The sequence below is a fragment of the Rhinopithecus roxellana genome, chromosome 8 (assembly GCF_007565055.1).
Source record: "Rhinopithecus roxellana isolate Shanxi Qingling chromosome 8, ASM756505v1, whole genome shotgun sequence".
NCBI lineage: Eukaryota > Metazoa > Chordata > Mammalia > Primates > Cercopithecidae > Rhinopithecus > Rhinopithecus roxellana.
In genome coordinates, this window is record NC_044556.1 from 111,501,555 (window position 1) to 111,520,508 (window position 18,954).

General features: G+C 42.2%; 1 protein-coding gene across 4 annotated transcripts in view; it reads right to left on the reverse strand.

Moving 5' to 3' along the window:
• Positions 1-17,347: 17,347 nt before the first annotated feature.
• ZNF670 (zinc finger protein 670) overlaps positions 17,348-18,954 on the reverse strand; it is a 74,447-nt gene continuing 72,840 nt past the window's right edge. For 2 of the 4 annotated variants that reach the window (XM_030935442.1, XM_030935443.1), the window contains one exon: positions 17,348-18,535. In XM_030935442.1, coding sequence (XP_030791302.1) covers positions 17,560-18,535 — 976 coding nt within the window. In that variant the 3' untranslated portion in view covers positions 17,348-17,559. Of the gene's footprint in view, positions 18,539-18,954 lie in introns of all 4 variants that reach the window. The other 2 variants (XM_030935441.1, XM_010387330.2) reach the window with 2 other exon arrangements.

The window sequence follows — 18,954 nt, forward strand, 5'->3', positions numbered from 1 at the left end:
AAAAAAAAAAAAAAAAAGAGAGAAACTTCCATACTACTTTTTGTAGTAGCTGGATCAATAATTCTCCACCAGCAGTGCACAGGAGTCTCAGTTTCTCCATATCCTAGAGAACATTTATGGGTTCTTTATTGGCTTGATAGTGGCTATCTAATGGGTGTTAGCAAAGGAAATCTGGTAGATTAGCTTTGCATTTTTATTTTATTTATTTATTTTATTGAGGCAGGGTCTTACTTTTTCACCCAGGCTGGAGCAAAGTAGTGCAATCTTGGCTCACTGTAGCCTCAACCTCCTAGGCTCAACTGAACCTCCCACCTCAGTCTCCCGAGTAGCTGGGACTATGGGCACATGCCAACACACCCAGCTAATTTTTGTATTTTTATTATAGGTGTGAGCCATTGCGCCTGGCCACTTTGCATTTTTCTAAGGATTTGCATATCACTGGTCAGTTTTTTGCCCATTTTTAAATGGCATTATCTGCTTTTTCTTTGTTTAGTTTTTGGAGTTGTTTTTTTTTTTTTTTTTTTTTTTGAGACGGAGTCTCGCTCTGTGGCCCAGGCTGGAGTGCATGTGGCCGGATCTCAGCTCACTGCAAGCTCCGCCTCCCGGGTTCACGCCATTCTCCTGCCTCAGCCTCCCGAGTAGCTGGGACTACAGGCGCCGCCACCTCGCCCGGCTAGTTTTTTTGTATTTTTTAGTAGAGACGGGGTTTCACCGTGTTAGCCAGGATGGTCTCGATCTCCTGACCTCGTGATCCGCCCGTCTCGGCCTCCCAAAGTGCTGGGATTACAGGCTTGAGCCACCGCGCCCGGCCTGGAGTTGTTTATATATATATCCTGTCAGATATCTGCTTTTCAAATATTTTCTCTCATTCCTTAGGTGGGACTTTGATTCCACTGAATGTGTCCTTTGACGGGCAGTTTTTTAAGTTTAATGTAGCCCATTCTCTTAGTCTTTTTTGTTGTTGTTTATATATTTGATGTCGTAGACAAGAAAATATTGCCAAGACCAATGTTACCATCTTTCCCCTTATATTTTCGTCTAAGGATTTTAGAGTTACAGTTTATTTTCTATTTATTTATTTATTTAAGAGACGCATCTCACTCTGTCGCCCAGGCTGGAACACAGTGGTGCGATCTCGGCTCACTGCAACCTCCACCTTACGGATTCAAGCAATTCTCCTGCCTCAGCCTCCTGAGTAAGTGGGACTACAGGCGCATGCCACAACGTCCAGCTAATTTTTGTATTTTTAGTAGAGATGGGGTTTCACCATGTTAGCCAGGATGTTCTCAGTCTCCTGACATCGTGATCTGCCCACTTCGGCCTCCCAAAGTGCTGGGATTATAGGTGTCAGCCACCGTGCCTGGCCTAGAGTTACAGTTTTTATGTTTAAGTATTTAATCCATTTAAGATGGTTTTTGTATATGGTGCTGGGTAAGTCTACAGTCTCGTTTTTTCCCCACGTGGATATCCAGTTTTCCAACATCATTTGTTGAAAAGACTGTTCTGGCCAGGCACGGCAGGCTCACGCCTGTCATCCCAGCACTTTGGGAGGTCGAGGTGGGAGGATCACGAGGTCCGGAGATTGACACCACCCTGGCTAACACAGTTAAACCCCGTCTCTACTAAAAATACAAAAAATTAGCTGGGCGTGGTGGCCGGCGCCTGTAGTCCCAGCTACTTGGGAGGCTGAGGCAGGAGAATGGTGGGAACCCGGTAGGCGGAGCTTTCAGTGAACGGAGATCAGGCCACTGCACTCCCTCAGCCTGGGGGACAGAGCAAGACTCCGTCTCAAAAAAAAAAAAAAAAAAAAAAAAGCATTCAAGAATGTGTTGTTACCTTCCACATACTTTTAGGTTTGTCAGTATTGCTTCAGCATTAGATGTCTAGTTTTATTTCACGTGGTCAGAAAAGATACAGTGTATGAGTCAATCCTCTCAAAAATGATAAGTTGTTTTGTGTTCTAACAGGTTGTTCTTGAAACAACTACCCATTTTCTCCTACCCCCGGCTCCTGACAAAGTGTATTCTGCTTTCTTTTTCTAGGGGTTTGACTACTTTAGATATCTCACATAAACGGAATCATACAGTATCTCCCTCTCTTTTTTTTTTTTTTTTTTTTGAGACGGAGTCTTGCTCTGTCGCCCAGGCTGGAGTGCAGTGGCAAGATCTCGGCTCACTGCAAGCTCCACCTCCCGGGTTCACGCCATTCTCCTGTCTCAGCCTCCCAAGTAGCTGGGACTACAGGCACCCTGCCACCACACCCGGCTAATTTTTTGTATTTTTAGTAGAGACGGGGTTTCACCGTGTTAGCCAGGATGGTCTTGATCTCCTGATCTCATGATCCACTCGCCTCGGCCTCCCAAAGTGCCAGGATTACAGGCGTGAGCCACCGCGTCCAGCCTAATTTTTGCATTTTTAGTAGAGACGGGGTTTCACCATTTTGGTCCAGCTGGTCTCAAACTCCTGACCTCAAGTGATCCACCCACCTCGACCTCCCAAAATGTTGGGATTACAGGCGTGAGCCACTGCTCCTGGCCCAGTATCTTTTTTGTTACTTGGTTATTTCATTTGCATAGTGTCTTCAAGATTTATTCCTATTGTCAATATAACAAAATTTCAGCTTTCAAAAGATGAATAATATTCAGTTATTTGTGTTTTTCACATTGTCTCTATCCAGTTCTTTCACTGAGGGAATTTGGGTGCCTTCCACTTGTTAATTTTCTGAAAAACGCTGCAGTGAATATGAGTGTGCAAATAACACTTAATACGACCATATATGCAAGGGTTTGTTTCTGTGCTCTATTCTGTTTCATTGGTGTATTTGTCTTCCTTTATTCCAGTACCAGACTATTTTGATTACTATAGCTTTATAATCCGTTTTAAAATCAAAGCATGATGTCTCCAGTGTTTTTTCTTTTTGACAACTGTTGGGCTCTTCTGGTTCCTTAAATTTCATATGGTTCTTGGAATTGCTCTTTATATTTATGCAAAACATGACACTGGAAACTTTGATAGAGATTGCATTGGATCTGTAGATCACTTTGGGCCTAATATGGCCATCTTCACACTGTTAAGTTTTTTATCCCTTAAATGAGAGCATGTTCAAGAGTTTGTTGTTTAATTGTTACACATTTGAATTTTTCAGAATTACTTGTGCTTTTGGTTTCTAGTTTTACTTAACTTTTATCTGAAATCATACTTTGTAAGATTCCCACTTTTTAAAACTTGTAAAAACTTGCTTTGTGTCTTAACAGTTTATTTTCAATTAATTAATTTTTTTTTTTTCAGACGAAGTCTTACTCTGTTGCTCAGGCTGCAGTGCAGTGGCCCCATCTCTGCTCACACAACCACTACCTCTCCGGTTCAAGTGATTCTCCTGCCTCAGCCTCCTGAATAGCTGGGATTACAGGCAAGTGCCATCACACCTGGCTAACTTTTGTATTTTTAGTAGAGATGGGGGTTTCACCACGTTGGCCAGGCTGGTCTCGAACTCCTGACCTTGTGATCCACCCGCCTCAGCCTCCCAAAGTGCTGGGATTACAGGCTTGAGCCACCGTGCCTGGCCTAGGAATGAAATTTTTTTTTTTTGAGACAGAGTCTCGCTCTGTCGCCCAGGCTGGAGTCAGTGGCCGGAGCTCAGCTCACTGCAAGCTCCGCCTCCCGGGTTCCCGCCATTCTCCTGCCTCCGTCTCCCGAGTAGCTGGGACTACAGGCGCTACCACCGCGCCCGGCTAATTTTTTGTATTTTTAGTAGAGACAGGGGTTTCACCGTGTTAGCCAGGATGTTCTCAATCTCCTGACCTCGTGATCTGCTCACCTGGGTCTCCCAAAGTGCTAGGATTTCAGGCCTGAGCCACCGCACCCGGCCGGTTACTTTGAATTTTTAAAAATTCTGCCATCATGCTCATGTTCTCAGCTTGGTATAATTTTATATTCGATTTGTAATGTATACTCTACTAAATCCAGTAAGTAAGATAATCTGTTATGTTCATTTCTTTCAGCTCTGTCATCTCGTTACAACCAAGCCCTTTCACCAAAGCTGGGCACGGATATTTTGTTTGGAAAAGTAATAGTGGGAAGTGATGAAAGCTGTGACCTTGAGAATTTACACTTAAGGTAAAAGTGTGAAGATGCAGGTGGAGGTAAAGGGCAAAAACAATGTTATAATGTGCATCACCAATGGGCAACAACTACTCATAACAGAAATTCACCTGCCACAGGAGACCAAGAACATAGAACATCTCAGAAGAAACCTCAGCTTACATCAGCTGCTTCTATATAGAAACATGTTTCTATAAATAAATATCAACATCGATTTTCGAAATAAACCTTTTGTAATGAAACTCAGAAAAACTTTAACCATCACTCAAATTCCAGTAAACATCAGAGTACTTCTTTTTCAGATAATCATTACAAATGTAACAAATATAGGAAAGTATTTAATATTCCCCAAAACTTACCATCCATCAGAGTATCCATATTCAAGAGAAGCCTTACAAATGTAAGAAATGTGGGAAAATTCTAACCAGTTCTCACCACTTACTCAGTATCAGAGAATTCTCACTGGAAAAAACTCACACAGATGTCATAAAGGTAGAAGAGTCTTGTCAATCATCACATCTAAATACACATAAGAAAATTTATATTGGAGAGAAGTCATTAAAATGCAAAGAATGGTAAACCCATTAACTGCTACTCGATCCTTACACATCAGGGAATCCATACTGCAGAGAAACCTTTGAAATGGCAAGAATATGGCAAAGCCTTTAATAGGTGTTCACACCTTACCGAAAATTAAATAATTGGTACTGGATAGAAATCCTACAAATGGGCCGGGCACGGTGGCTCAAGCCTGTAATCCCAGCACTTTGGGAGGCCGGGACGGGCGGATCACGAGGTCAGGAGATTGAGACCATCCTGGCTAACATGGTGAAACCCCATCTCTACTAAAAATACAAAAAACTAGCCGGGCAAGGTGGTGGGCGCCTGTAGTCCCAGCTACTCGGGAGGCTGAGGCAGGAGAATGGCGTAAACCCGGGAGGCGGAGTTTGCAGTGAGCTGAGATCTGGCCACTGCACTCCAGCCCGGGCCACAGAGCGAGACTCCGTCTCAGAAAAAAAAAAAAAAAAAAAAAAAAAGAAATCCTACAAATGTCATTATTTTGGAAAGACTTTTGTCCAAAATATACACTTCAGAGAACACCACAGTATTTACCCTGGAGGGAAATTGTACCAATGTAAAAGCGTTAGCAAAGCCTTTAACCGATGCTTACATTCTGCTCAACAGAGCATTTCTATAGGAGAGAACCTCCACAAATGTAATAAATGTGGAAGGACCTTTGTCCAAAATACACAACTTAGAAAGCACCAGAAACATTACAGGTGCAGTAAGTGTGAGAAAGTACTTAGTGAAAAATCAAGTCTAAATGAAAATTAAGAGGACTCGCCCTGGAAAGAACTAAGGTACTAACACTTTTAGACATTACTCTAAATCAGTGCATTTATTATAGGGAATAACCCAAAGTCAAAACAATTAGATAATTTAATTTCATGTTTCAAAGAAGAGAGACTGATAGATCAGTAGGTATAATTCTATTTAATGTATACTGTTTTTGGTAATGGCAGTATTTAAGACTATTTGAGCAAATATGATTTTATTTTTTATTTTTTGAGACAGGATCTCACTCTGTTACCCAGGTTGGAGTGCAGTGGCAATATCATGGCTCACTGTAGCCACAACCTCTTGGGTTCAAGTGATTCTCCCTCCTCAGCCTCCTGAGTAGCTGAGACTACAGGTGTGCCCCACCATGTCTGGCTAATTTATATATATATATTTTAGAGATGAGGGTCTCACTGTGTTGCTCAGGCTAGTCTTGAACTCTTGGAATCAAGGTATCCTCCTGCCTTGGCCTCCCAAAGTGCTGAGATTATAGGTGTTAAGCCACTGCATCTGGCCTGAACAATTATTATTTATGTAATTCAACTTTCAAATTATTCAATCCTATTCTTTATTCCTACTTTGTATGTAAAAGCATGCGGTCAATGGTTGCTACCTCCAAGCTATGAGGTATACATTATGTGAGCATCATTCACATAAACTCACAAAAATGGAAGATTGAGGGCACTGAAATGTAGCACGTATGAGGAAAATCTAGATTTCGCCTTCCTTTTGTTTGACTTATAACTGTTTTTTAAAAATTTAAAACACTCCTCAGCAAATGCAAAAGAACGGAAATCATAACCAACAGTCCCTCAGACCACAGTGCAATCAAATTAGAACTCAGGATTAAGAAACTCACTCAAAACCGCATAACTACATGGAAATTGAACAACCTGCTCCTGAATCACTACTGGGTAAATAACAAAATTAAGGTGGAAATAAATAAGTTCTTTGAAACCAATGAGCACAAAGACACAACGTACCAGAATCTCTGGGACACATTTAAAGCAGTATTTAGAGGAAAATTTGTAGCACTAAATGCCCACAGAAGAAAGCAGGAAAGATCTAAAATCGACACCCTAACATCACAAAAGAACTAGAGAAGCAAGAACAAACAAATTCAAAAGCTAGCAGAAGACAAGAAATAACTAAGATCAGAGCAGAACTGAAGGAGACAGAGACACGAAAAACCCTTCAAAAAAATCAATGAATCCAGGAGCTGTTTTTTTTTTTTTTTTTTGAAAAGATTAACAAAATAGACAACTAGCCAGACTAATAAAGAAGAAAAGAGAGAAGAATCAAATAGACACAATAAAAAATGATAAAGGGGATATCACTACTGATCCCACAGAAATACAAACTACCATCAGAGACTACTATAAACACCTCTTGGCAAATAAACTAGAAAATCTAAAAGAAATGGATAAATTCCTGAACACATACACCCTCCCAAGACTAAACCAGGAAGATGTCAAATCCCTGAACCGACCAGTAACAAGTTCAGAAATTGAGGCAATAATTAATAGCCTACCTACTAAAAAAAGTCCAGGACCAGATGGATTCACAGCCGAATTCTACCAGAGGTACAAAGAGTAGCTGGTTGCAACCCTTCTGAAACTATTCCAATAAATAGAAAAATAAGGAATCCTCGCTAACTCATTTTATGAGGCCAGTATCATCCTGATACCAAAACCTGGCAGAGACACACACACAAAAAAAGAACATTTCAGGCCAATATCCCTGATGAACATAGATGCGAAAATCCTCAATAAAATACTGGCAAACTGAATCCATCAGCACATCAAAAAGCTTCTCCACCATGATCAAGTCAGCTTCATCCCTGGGATGCAAGGCTGGTTCAACATACTCAAATCAATAAATGTAATCCATCACACAAACAGAACCAATGACAAAAATCACATGATTATCTCAATAGATGTGGAAACGTCCTTCAATAAAATTCAACAGCCCTTCTTGCTAAAAACTCTCAATAAACTAGGTATCGATGGGACGTATCTCAAAATAATAAGAGCTATTTATGATAAACCCACAGCTAATATCATACTGAATGGGCGAAAACTGGAAGCATTCCCCTTGAAAACTGGCGCAAGACAGGGATGCCCGCTCTCACCACTCCTATTCAACATAGTGTTGGAAGTTCTGGCCAGGGCAATTGGGCAAGAGAAATAAAGGTATTTAAATAGGAAGTCAAATTGTCTCTGTTTGCAGATAACATGATTCTATATTTAGAAAACCCTAGGCCGGGTGCGGTGGCTCAGGCCTGTAATCTCAGCACTTTGGGAGGCTGAAGTGGGCAGATCCCAAGGCCAGGAGTTTGAGACCATCCTGGCCAACATGGTGAAACCCCATCTCTATTAAAAATACAAAAAATTAGCCGGGCGTGGTGGCGGCTGCCTGTAGTCCCAGCTACTTGGGAGGCTGAGGCAGGAGAATGGCCTGAACTCAGGAGAACGGCCGGAGCTTGCAGTGAGCTGAGATCGTGCCACTGCACTCCAGCCTGGGCGACAGAGCGAGACTCCATCTCAAAACAAAAACAAAAACAAAAACAAAAACAAAACAAAACAAAACAAAACAAAACCATTGTCTCAGCCCCCAAACTCCTTAGGCTGATAAGCAACTTCAGCAAAGTCTCAGGATACAAAATCAATGTGCAAAAATCACAAGCATTCTATACACCAATAACAGAGAGCCAAATCATGAGTGAACTCCCATTCACAACTGCTACAAAGAGAATGAAATAGCTAGGAATACAATTTACAAGGGATGTGAAGGACCCTCTTCAAGGAGAACTATGAACCGCTGCTCAAGGAAATAAGAGAGCACACAAACAAATGGAAGAACATTCCACTGCTCATGGATAGGAAGAATCAGAATCGTGAAAACGGCCATGCTGCCCGAGGTAATTTATAGATTCAATGCCATCCCCATGAAGCTATAATTGACTTTCTTCATAGAATTAGAAAAAACTACTTTAAATTTCATATGGAACCATGTACAGCCAAGACAACCCTAAGCAAAAAGACAAAGCTGGAGGCATCACGCTACCTGACTGCAAAGTAAAATTTAATTTAATTTAAGCTCTGGATACATGTGCAGGACGAGTAGGTTTGCTCTATAGGTAAATGTGTGCCATGGTGGTTTGCTGCACCTATTACCCCATCAACCAGGTATTAAGCCCTGCATGCATTAGCTATTTATGCTTATGTTCTCCCTCTCCCCACCCCCGACCAGCCACGGTGTGTGTTTCTCCCCTCCTTGTGTCCATGTGTTCTCATTGTATAACAGTGTATTAAGTCACACATGAGTGGTGTTCATTCTTCTGTATTAAAGTATGAGACAGGGACACTCTGAGTTTCAGAAGTGAATGGTTTTACCAATTACTCATAAAAGAGAAAAGTCTGCGCTGAGCGCGGTGGCTCACGCCTGTAATCCCAGCACTTTGGGAGGCCGAGGTGGGCAGAGCACCTGAGGTCGGGAGTTCAAGACCAGCCTGACCAACATGGAGAAACCCCATCTCTACTAAAAATACAAAATTAGCCAGGCGTGGTGGTACATGCCTGTAATCCCAGTTACTCGGGACACTGAGGCTACTCTGGACACTGAGGCAGGAGAATCACTTGAGCCCAGTAGGCGGAGGTTGCGGTGAGCCGAGATTGTGCCATTGCACTCCAGCCTGGGTAACAAGAGTGAAACTCCGACACCCTCTCAAAAAGAAAAAAAAAAAGAAAAGTCTGCTTAGTCCATTAATATTCTGATATATCTTCATAGTAGCAACAGTTAGAACTCCTGAATATTGATTTGTATGGTAGCAAGAAAGAAATCTTCACAGATAAGAGATAAAAGTACAGATAGGTCAAGCATGGTGGCCTCACACCTGTATTCTCAACACTTTGGGAGGCCTAAGCAGGATTGTTTGAGCCTAGGAGTTCAAGAACAGCCTGGGCGACATAGTGAGATCTCATCTCTACAAAAAATTTAAAAATTAGCTAGGCATGCTGGCATGTGCCTGTGGTCTCTGCTACGCAGGAGGCTGAGGTGAAAAGATTTCTTGAGCCCAGGAGGTCAAGGCTTCAGTGAGCCATGAACACACCACTGCACTCCAGCCTTGGTGATGGGGCAAGATCCTTTCTCAAAAAGTGTAGATATGGCCGGGCGCGGTGGCTCAAGCCTGTAATCCCAGCACTTTGGGAGGCCGAGGCGGGCGGATCACGAGGTCAGGAGATCGAGACCATCCTGGCTAACACGGTGAAACCCCGTCTCTACTAAAAAAATACAAAAAACTAGCCGGGCGAGGTGGCGGGCGCCTGTAGTCCCAGCACTTTGGGAGGCCGAGACGGGCGGATCACGAGGTCAGGAGATCAAGACCATCCTGGCTAATACGGTGAAACCCCGTCTCTACTAAAGAATACAAAAAACTAGCCGGGCGACCTGGCGGGCGCCTGTAGTCCCAGCTACTCGGGAGACTGAGGCAGGAGAATGGCGTGAACCCGGGAGGCGGAGCTTGCAGTGAGCTGAGATCTGGCCACTGCACTCCAGCCTGGGCGACAGAGCGAGACTCCGCCTCAAAAAAAAAAAAAAAAAAAAAAAAAAAAGCGTAGATAACTCCACTCTAGTGGGAAATAAACTTATTTTGAATTCAATTCTTTTAAATACTTAGCCTCAGTTCAAAAAATAAAGGAAGTTTTTTTTTTTTGAGATGGAGTTTCGCTCTTGTTGCCCAGGCTGGAGCACAATGGCCTGACCTCAGCTCACTGCAATCTCTGCCTCCCGGTTTCAAGCGATTCTCCTGCTTCAGCCTCCCAAGTAGGTGGGGTTACAGGCGCCTGCCACCATGCCTGGCTAATTTTTTCTATTTTTAGTAGAGACAGGGTTTCACCATATTGGCTAGGCTGACCTCAGGTGATCCACCTGCCTCAGCCTCCCAAAGTGCTGGGATTACAGGCGTGAGACACTGCGCCCGGCCGGAGGCATATTTTTTACATAGATCATGGTATCAGAAGAACAAGAATGCTCCTTGAGTGTAATCTGCATTTTGGCCATTGGGAAAACAGCGGATTTTGAAATGCTTTTTTCAGTCTCTTTGTAAACTTAATTTAATAAAGGAAATGGAATGGTTTTATTGTGTTAACACTGTTGTATATTGACTGACATGTTACCTTACCAAAAATGTTAGCGTATTCCACCTTGCTCAAGGTCCTAGGTAGCAGATGGTTACACTGTACTATTGGGTAATACACGCCAATCCTCTCTAGCAATCTTTATTCCTAGTGGCATTACATTCCAAATCGTTTGGAGAATATTGATCCCATAAATTATGTTTTTATTCTTTACTTGTGTGACTACTGAGATATTATGATGGTTATAATAAACATTTTAGGGCCAAGAGGAGTCACTCACGCCTGTAATCCCAGCAGTTTGAGAGGCCAAGGAGGGCGGATCACGAGGTCAGGAGTTGGAGACCAGCCTGGCCAATACGGTGAAACGCTGCCTCCAAAAATATGAAAATTAGCTGGGTGCAGTGGTGCGCGCCTGTAGTCCCAGCTACTCGGGAGGCTGAGGCAGGAGAATCGCTTGAACCTGGGAAGCGGATCTTGCAGTGAGTGGAAATCGCACCACTGCTTTCCAGTGTGGGTGACAGAGTGAGACTCCGTCTCAAAAAAAAAAAAAAAAAAGTTTAATAATAAACTGTACCTTTCCTAATCTTGAATTTTACCGTCATTTTTTTTTTTCACAAGCCACCCTTCTAGGCCCACAAAACACATGCATATTTTGGGTTTTGATTTACATTAACAAATATACAATTATATCAATCCAAAGAAAAACATTAGGGCTGGCTGCAGTGGCTCACGCCTGTAATCCCAGCACTTTGGGAGGCAGAGGCGGGCAGATCACAAGGTCAGGAGATCGAGACCATCCTGGCTAACACGGTGAAACCCCGTCTCTACTAAAAATACCAAAAATTAGCCGGGTATAGTGGTGGGCGCCTGTAGTTCCAGCTACTCAGGAGGCTGAGGCAGGAGAATGGTGTAAACCCGGGAGGAAGAGCTTGCAGTGAGCTGAGATCCGGCCACTGCACTCCAGCCTGGGCGACAGAGCGAGACTCTGTCTCAAAAAAAAAAAAAAGACAAATATAAAAAAATGAATGACAGACCAGCATTGCTGACCCCATGGGCACTGAAAGGATTAAAAAAAAAAAAATACTATACACAGCTCTATTCCCATACATATAACCCAGGTCAATGGAACTAATTCCTTCAGACACAATCTACCGAAACCCACAAAAGGAGATAATACATCTATTAATGAAATGGAATCAGTATCTACCTAGTAACCTTTGGAAAAACTTATGTTCAACCATGTTAAGTTATATTAACTAGTGGGGTTCAGGGGCTCCCTCTTTGTCAAGAACATGTAGAAGTAGCAAACAATTGTATTACTCATTGGAGCAGGGAATCCATGTCAACTATGGTCTATTTTAGCACAATGGGCGCTATGACTATGGAGAATTTAGGCTACATGATACTTGTTTTTTGATTAAAAGATAGCATACCTGTTTTATATATAGTAATTCCCTCTAAGATCATAGGGGAACCATAAATTTTGTGGCATCACCAGGGTATAATTCTTTTGTAACCTGTATTGATTAAGGACATGAAGGTTTCCCAATTGAGGCATTTCAACAGATTTTTAAATTAATTCACAGGCCATTTTGCAGAAGCATAAAACCCAATCGGCACCCAGTTATCGAGTTTTATATGTTATTCAGTAAACCTTCAGATCCCAATCAGGTCAAATTGTAAAACTTTTTCTCTTGGGTAGGAGCTCCTTTGAGGCCAGTGGGTGAATGCCTGTGTACCCTATTTATATTCATAAATGTATTCCTCCAGAAAGGATAAAACCAACATTGTCATTGTTGCATGTCTCCTACAAGGTAATAGTTGTGTTGTGGTGTTTAAGAATTCTAGGTTTGGCCGGGCACGGTGGCTCACGCCTGTAATCCCAGCACTTTGGGAGGCCGAGGTGGGTGGATCACAAGGTCAGGAGATCGAGACCATCCTGGCTAACACGGTGAAACCCCGTCTCTACAAAAAATATAACAAAATTAGCCGGGCAGTGGTGGCGGGCACCTGTAGACCCAGCTACTCGGGAGGCTGAGGCGAGAGAATGGCGTGAACCCAGGAGGCAGAGGTTGCAGTGAGCCGAGATCGCACTGCTGCACTCCAACCTGGGCAACAGAGCGAGACTCCTTTGCTGTGTCATATGGGTGCTACAGTGGGTGCCACAGTTGCTTCTCCCCAAAGCAGGCTCACTGTGTACTGTTACCAGCTTGTCTGAGTATGATGAGAGAGAACAAATTCATGCACATCTTACATAAGTTGATTTATTATTTATAAAGGTATCAAAGATGAGAAGTCTAAAATTCAATGTGATGTGGTCCCCTAAGGTTCAGAGAAGTTGCCTGGAAGGATGGAATTTTGATTGCATGTGCCCCACTTGCAACACAGTTAAGAGACTCCAGAAAATAGCCCAGCCCAGGTTTTACAGCCCAGGATCACCTGACTCACTGAGCAAAGTGTTGAGACATTGTATTTCCCGTGAAGACTGTAAGTCTGGGCTGTTCTACCATTCTCTCCTGATTTCAGAATGCTGCATTCCCAGCACATTCTACACTTATTCTTGAGAACTGCAATGTAAGAAAGAGGGGAGAACTGGGTCATCCAACACAACTTGGAGGATAGTTCTCAATCCTTAACAGTGAGGGATCAGGATATTTGTTGTGACAGAAACATAGGCAGCAGCAGTACAGAAATTTCAGTGTCCTAGTGGCCCACCTGCTATTGGGTTTCTGGACCAGAGCATGACACATGACTGCTTTTCTCTTCTATGAAAACTGCTTCAGACGACCTTTTAATTCTCAAGCAAAGGAGCAGCATTTGATCTATCGTTAGTGTGGGCAATCTGTGTGGTTAAAGAAAACAGTTCAGGAGTCCATCAACCGACATTGAAGACCACCTAATCCTCCAGTGAGTGCCATTCAATCTTGCTGGTGTTAGCAACATATAGTAAGGTCATTTTGACTAAGGCCATCTAGGTTGCAAGGTTACGCCTTTGGCATGCTGATCAGTAGTGCTAAAAGAAGCCCATACACTAGATAGAGGTTCTGCAATGAAAGAGGCTAATGCCAAATGCTTCTTCCCCTTTTCTTGACCCATCAGTGCCTGGACCATGAGGCACCATGGATGTGCACCTCATCAGAAGAATGCACATAAAACAGCAGCACAAGACACACTCAAGGCCACTAGTCTTGCACAAGTCATCTTGTTAGACAATTAGGTGACATGCTTAATTCTCCCAGCATGGGGACATTCTTCCTTTCTGCAACTTCACACACACAAAATCCCTGGTGCTGTCCCAAGTGTATACAGTAATAATGTTCACATGGCTACTCCAAGCATCCAGTGATGGTAACCAAACGAGATGCAGCTACCACAGAGCAACAGTCTGACTTTTGATAATCAGAAACGAAGAACCCAGTGGTGAAGGTGCGGGGTCACTGCCTCAATGTGGGGTACCTTGGAAACTGCCTGCCAAACACAGGTCAAGGTGGAACATACATCCTGCTGGGGAATGGCCAGTTAACCAATCACGTCTAGGAGTTGAGAGTTTTACTGTGGGACGAGGTGGCAAATGCTGATAACACAAAGTGCTGTGTAGACCAAAGTGAAAGTCCATCATCAATTGCTGGTTCTTTTTTTTTTTTTTTTTTGAGACGGAGTCTCGCTCCGTACCCGGGCTGGATTGCGTGGCCGATCTCCGCTCCTTACGCAAGCTCCCGCATCCCGGGTTTATGCCATTTCTCCTGCCTCAGCCTCCCGATAGCTGGGACTCAGGCGCCCGCACCTCGCCGGCTAGTTTTTGTATTTTTAGTAGAGGACGGGGTTTCACCGTGTTAGCCCAGATGGTCTCGATCTCCTGACCTCGTGATCCGCCCGTCGCGGACTCCCAAACGTGCTGGATTACAGATTGAGCCCAGCGCCCGGCCTGCTGGTTCTAATAAGGGTGATTTCTGTTACATTATGGAACCAGTTAGACAAAAGCAGGTAGTTAAAGCTGGAAAGATATCATCAGTCATTATTGGTTCATTCTGTTGGTAATGCCAATTGTTTCCACAGTCTCATTGGTGACAGAAAAACTAGGACCCTAAGGCTACTGGGAAAAACACGTGACACCCATGACTGCACAGGTAAGACTGGGAGCAGTTATCAGTTATACATACTCATAGACGAAAAAGAGGGGGGGTACTGTAAATGACGCTGATCCACACAGGACTTGCACTGGCGAGCAGACAGAACAAACAGGGTGTAAGGGGAATGCTCTGTATATCTAGAACATGAGATGCTTCTTGGTTCTCCTGAGGATGCAACTGATTTGCTTAAATGAATATGTGGAATGGTAGGCAACTGAAATATGTTAGACTACAGACTGGTAAGAACAAAATAGTATAATGCCATAATCCTGTAATATACAATTTATTGTAGTGCTAATTACATATAATATAGACTAGTTACGCAAAATTCATACTAACTTACAAAACTGTACTATACTACATATTATATAGCTATTTATACACATAGAAGTATACATGTAGACATGCTATATATACTAGATGATGCTATACTATGTGGTATACTAGGGCACACCAATTTGACTATAAATCCAAAAGGCCCCAACAATACACTAGAAAATTGAATGTATCAACATGGATTGAGTGTTTCTTATCTGAAATACTTGGGAACGGAAGTGCTTTGGATTTCAGACTTTAAAAAATTTTGGGATATTTGCAGAAAACTTTCTGGATGAGCATCCCTAATCCAAAAATCAAAATCCTCTAATGAGCATTTCTGTTGAGCATAAGGCTGGTGCTCAGTTTTTGACTTTGGAGCATTTTAGATTTGGTAGTTGGAATCTGGGGTTTACAGACGTTCAACCTGTAGATAAAATACTTATATTCCATGATGAAGACACATTTCACCCCGATAACCATAATATATTTATATCTGAAAGCCAGTTAAAGTGATAGACTATGAATACAATGCAAAAAACCACAAATCATCTCAATAGATGCAGGAAAAAAACATGTGATAAGAGTTCAACACTCCTTGACCACGAAACAATAAATAAAAAACACAAGAAAACTTTCTGAGCCTGTCTGAGAATATTTATGAAAAATCCACAATATGCTTGATGGTAAGACTGAATGCTTTCACACTCAGATTAGACAAGCATACTGTCCAATCACAGTTCTCTCTTCTTAATTCAAAATAAAAGCAGGCCAGGTATGGTAGCTCATGTCAATAACCCCAACATGTGGAGAGGCTGAGGCAGGAGGACAGCTTGAGGCCAGGAATTCAAGACCAGCCTAGACAATACAGCGAGATCCCATCTCTGTAAAAAATTTTAAAAATTACATAATTAGCTGGGCATGGTGACATGTGTCTGTAGCTCCAGCTACATAGGAGGCTAAGGTGGGAGAATCACTTGAGCCCAGGAGTTTGCGGCTGCAGTGAGCTATGACTATACCACTACACTTCAGCCTGGCTGACAGAGTGAGATCCTCTCTAAAAATATAACATTTTTTAAAAAAGTGAACCACGCAAATAACAGCCAATAATGACAAAGAATAAAGGAAAGAAAATGAAAATAATACTGTACATGAGACTATATAAACTTCACATACATACAAATTAATAACAATCTTTATTAGCAAAGAAAATAGAAGAAAATCTTTACAACAAAAAAGTAGCTTTCCCATAAAAAGTAGAATAAATATATATATATATACACACACACACACATATATAAAATGGGGGAGGAATAACCAAAACTTGCCACATAAGATCAGTAAGAAATTTCCAACAATTAACAAGAACTCATTTTTCAACGGTCCCTTAATCAGAGAACAATTAAAACAATGACACGGAAACTAAAATTGCCAACTATTAGAAACACATTTCAACTCAGTCTAGGGGTCCAATAAATTTTTAAATGAATAGGACAAAAATTCTGTTAACCGATGAGAAACAAAACAAAGCGCAGCCTATTAAGCTCACGTACGATGGCTTCTAAAGTATCTACGAAATCGTCAGCTTCCTGATTCCTTGCAAAAAACTGAAAATCTAAAGCATAGACACCTTCTTTTTTTTTTTTTGAGACGGAGTCTCGCTCTGTCCCCCAGGCTGGAGTGCAGTGGCCGGATCTCCGCTCACTGCAAGCTCCGCCTCCCGAGCTCAAGCTATTCTCCTGCCTCAGCCTCCCAAGTAGCTGGGACTACAGGCGCCGCCACCTCGCCCGGCTAGTTTTTTGTACTTTTGTAGTAGAAACAGGGTTTCACTGGGTTAGCCAGGAGGGTCTCGATCTCCTGACCTTGTGATCCGCCCGTCTCGGCCTCCCAAAGTGCTGGGATTACAGGCTTGAGCCACCGCGCCCGGCCGACACCTTCTTTAACAATGAATCACTGATAAAAATATATTTGTAAGCGACTGGGAAAATTAAGTGCTTTAACGCATTTTTGGTATTTTATGAGGTTCTTTCCCAGGATGGGTTCTTCTAAGTTTTAGAAGGGAACTAGGAAAATTGCAACATTCTAATCGTCCTTACATGTGTTGGGTTTCTCTCTAGTGTGAGTTTTTAATTTTTTTTTTTTTTTTTTTGAGACGGAGTCTCACTCTGTGGCCCAGACTGGAGTACAGTGGCACAATCTCGGCTCACAGAAACCTCTGCCTCCCTGGTTCAAGCGATTCTCCCGCCTTAGCCTCCTGAGCAGCTGCGACTACAGGCGCGTGTCACCACGCCTGGCTAAGTTTTGTATTTTTAGTAGAGACGGGGTTTCATCATGTTGGTCAGGCTGATCTCGAACTCCTGACCTCATGATGTGCCCGCCTCGGCCTCTCAAAGTGCTGGGATTACAGGCATGAGCCACTGCACCCGGCCTGAGTTTTTAATTTTTTCACGTGCTCTAATGAAACTAGAATAACTGAAAGCTTTAACACACTTCTTACGTTCACAGAGGTGTTTTATTGTTGATTTTTTTTTTTTTTTTTTACCACATATAAGCTCTTTCATGCTTTCGAAGGGAACTGGAACAACTGAAGGCTTTACCACATTTCTTACATTCATAGGGTTTTTCTCCAGTATGAGTCCTTTCATGGCTTCGAAGGGCGCTGGAAGAAGTAAACGACTTGCCACATTCCTTACATCCATAAGGTTTCACTCCAGTGTGAGTTCTTTCATGCTCGCATAGGTTACTCGAATATTTGAAGGCTTTACCACATTGTTTACATTCATAGGGCTTTTCTCCACTGTGAGTCCTTTCATGGACTCTGAGGACTCTGGAACATCTAAAGGCTTTGCCACATTTTACACATTCATAGGGTTTTTCTCCAGTATGCGTTCTTTCATGTATTCCCAAGTAAGTGGAACGACTGAAGGCTTTGCCACATTCCTTACATTCATAGGGTTTCTCTCCAGTATGAGATCTTTCATGTTGGCGAAGAGAACTGGAAAAAGTGAATGATTTACCACATTTCTTACATGCATAGGGTTTCTCTCCAGTATGAGTTCTTTCATGTTCACGAAGATAACTTGAATAATTGAAGGCTTTATCACAATGTTTACATTTATATGTTTTCTCTCCAGTGTGAGTGCTCTGAGGCATTTGAAATACACTAGGAAAATCAAAAGGCTTCTCATACACTGGACCCTTATAAGGCCCATTACTAGTGTGTGTTACCATGTGTCTGTCAACACTGGTGAGAGAGATAAAGGCTTTCCCACATTGTTTGCATTGATATAACTTCTCCGGACATTCCTCACACTCAAATAGGTTGTTTCCAGTGTGAGACAGGATGTGCCTATGAAGGGCTGAATGACATATGAAGACTTTTCCACACACACTGCATTCACATGGTTTTACTCCAGTAGAAACTTTCTTATTCAGATTCAAATCTGAATCCTGGCTGAAGGTTTCTCCATATTGACTGACTTCTTTAATTTCAAACAATCTCTCTACCACATGACTGCTGTAAAAATGATAAACACATCATTAATGGTACATTTATTCATGGTTTACATTGCTACTAATACCAGGGAAAATGCAAGTTTCCTGCCATGTGTAAATTGTTTTAAAGTAAATAAATTAATTACTGTTTAAGACATGGGCCCCCCCATAGCTATTATCATTATTATCACAACTGTGATAGTCACATGTACAGTATTTTAGTAGTGTTTCCAAGTAAAATATTCTGAAAATACTGAACATCCATGTTACATTCAGGTGTGTTTTTTGCTAAGACTCTTCTGGGAAAAAAAAAAAAAATTTCTAGTGGTTCTTATTTGTTTTGTCTGTTTTTTAATTATTATTATTATTATTATTATTTTTGAGACGGAGTCTCGCTCTTGCTCTGTTGCCCAGGCTGGAGTGCAATGGCGTGATCTC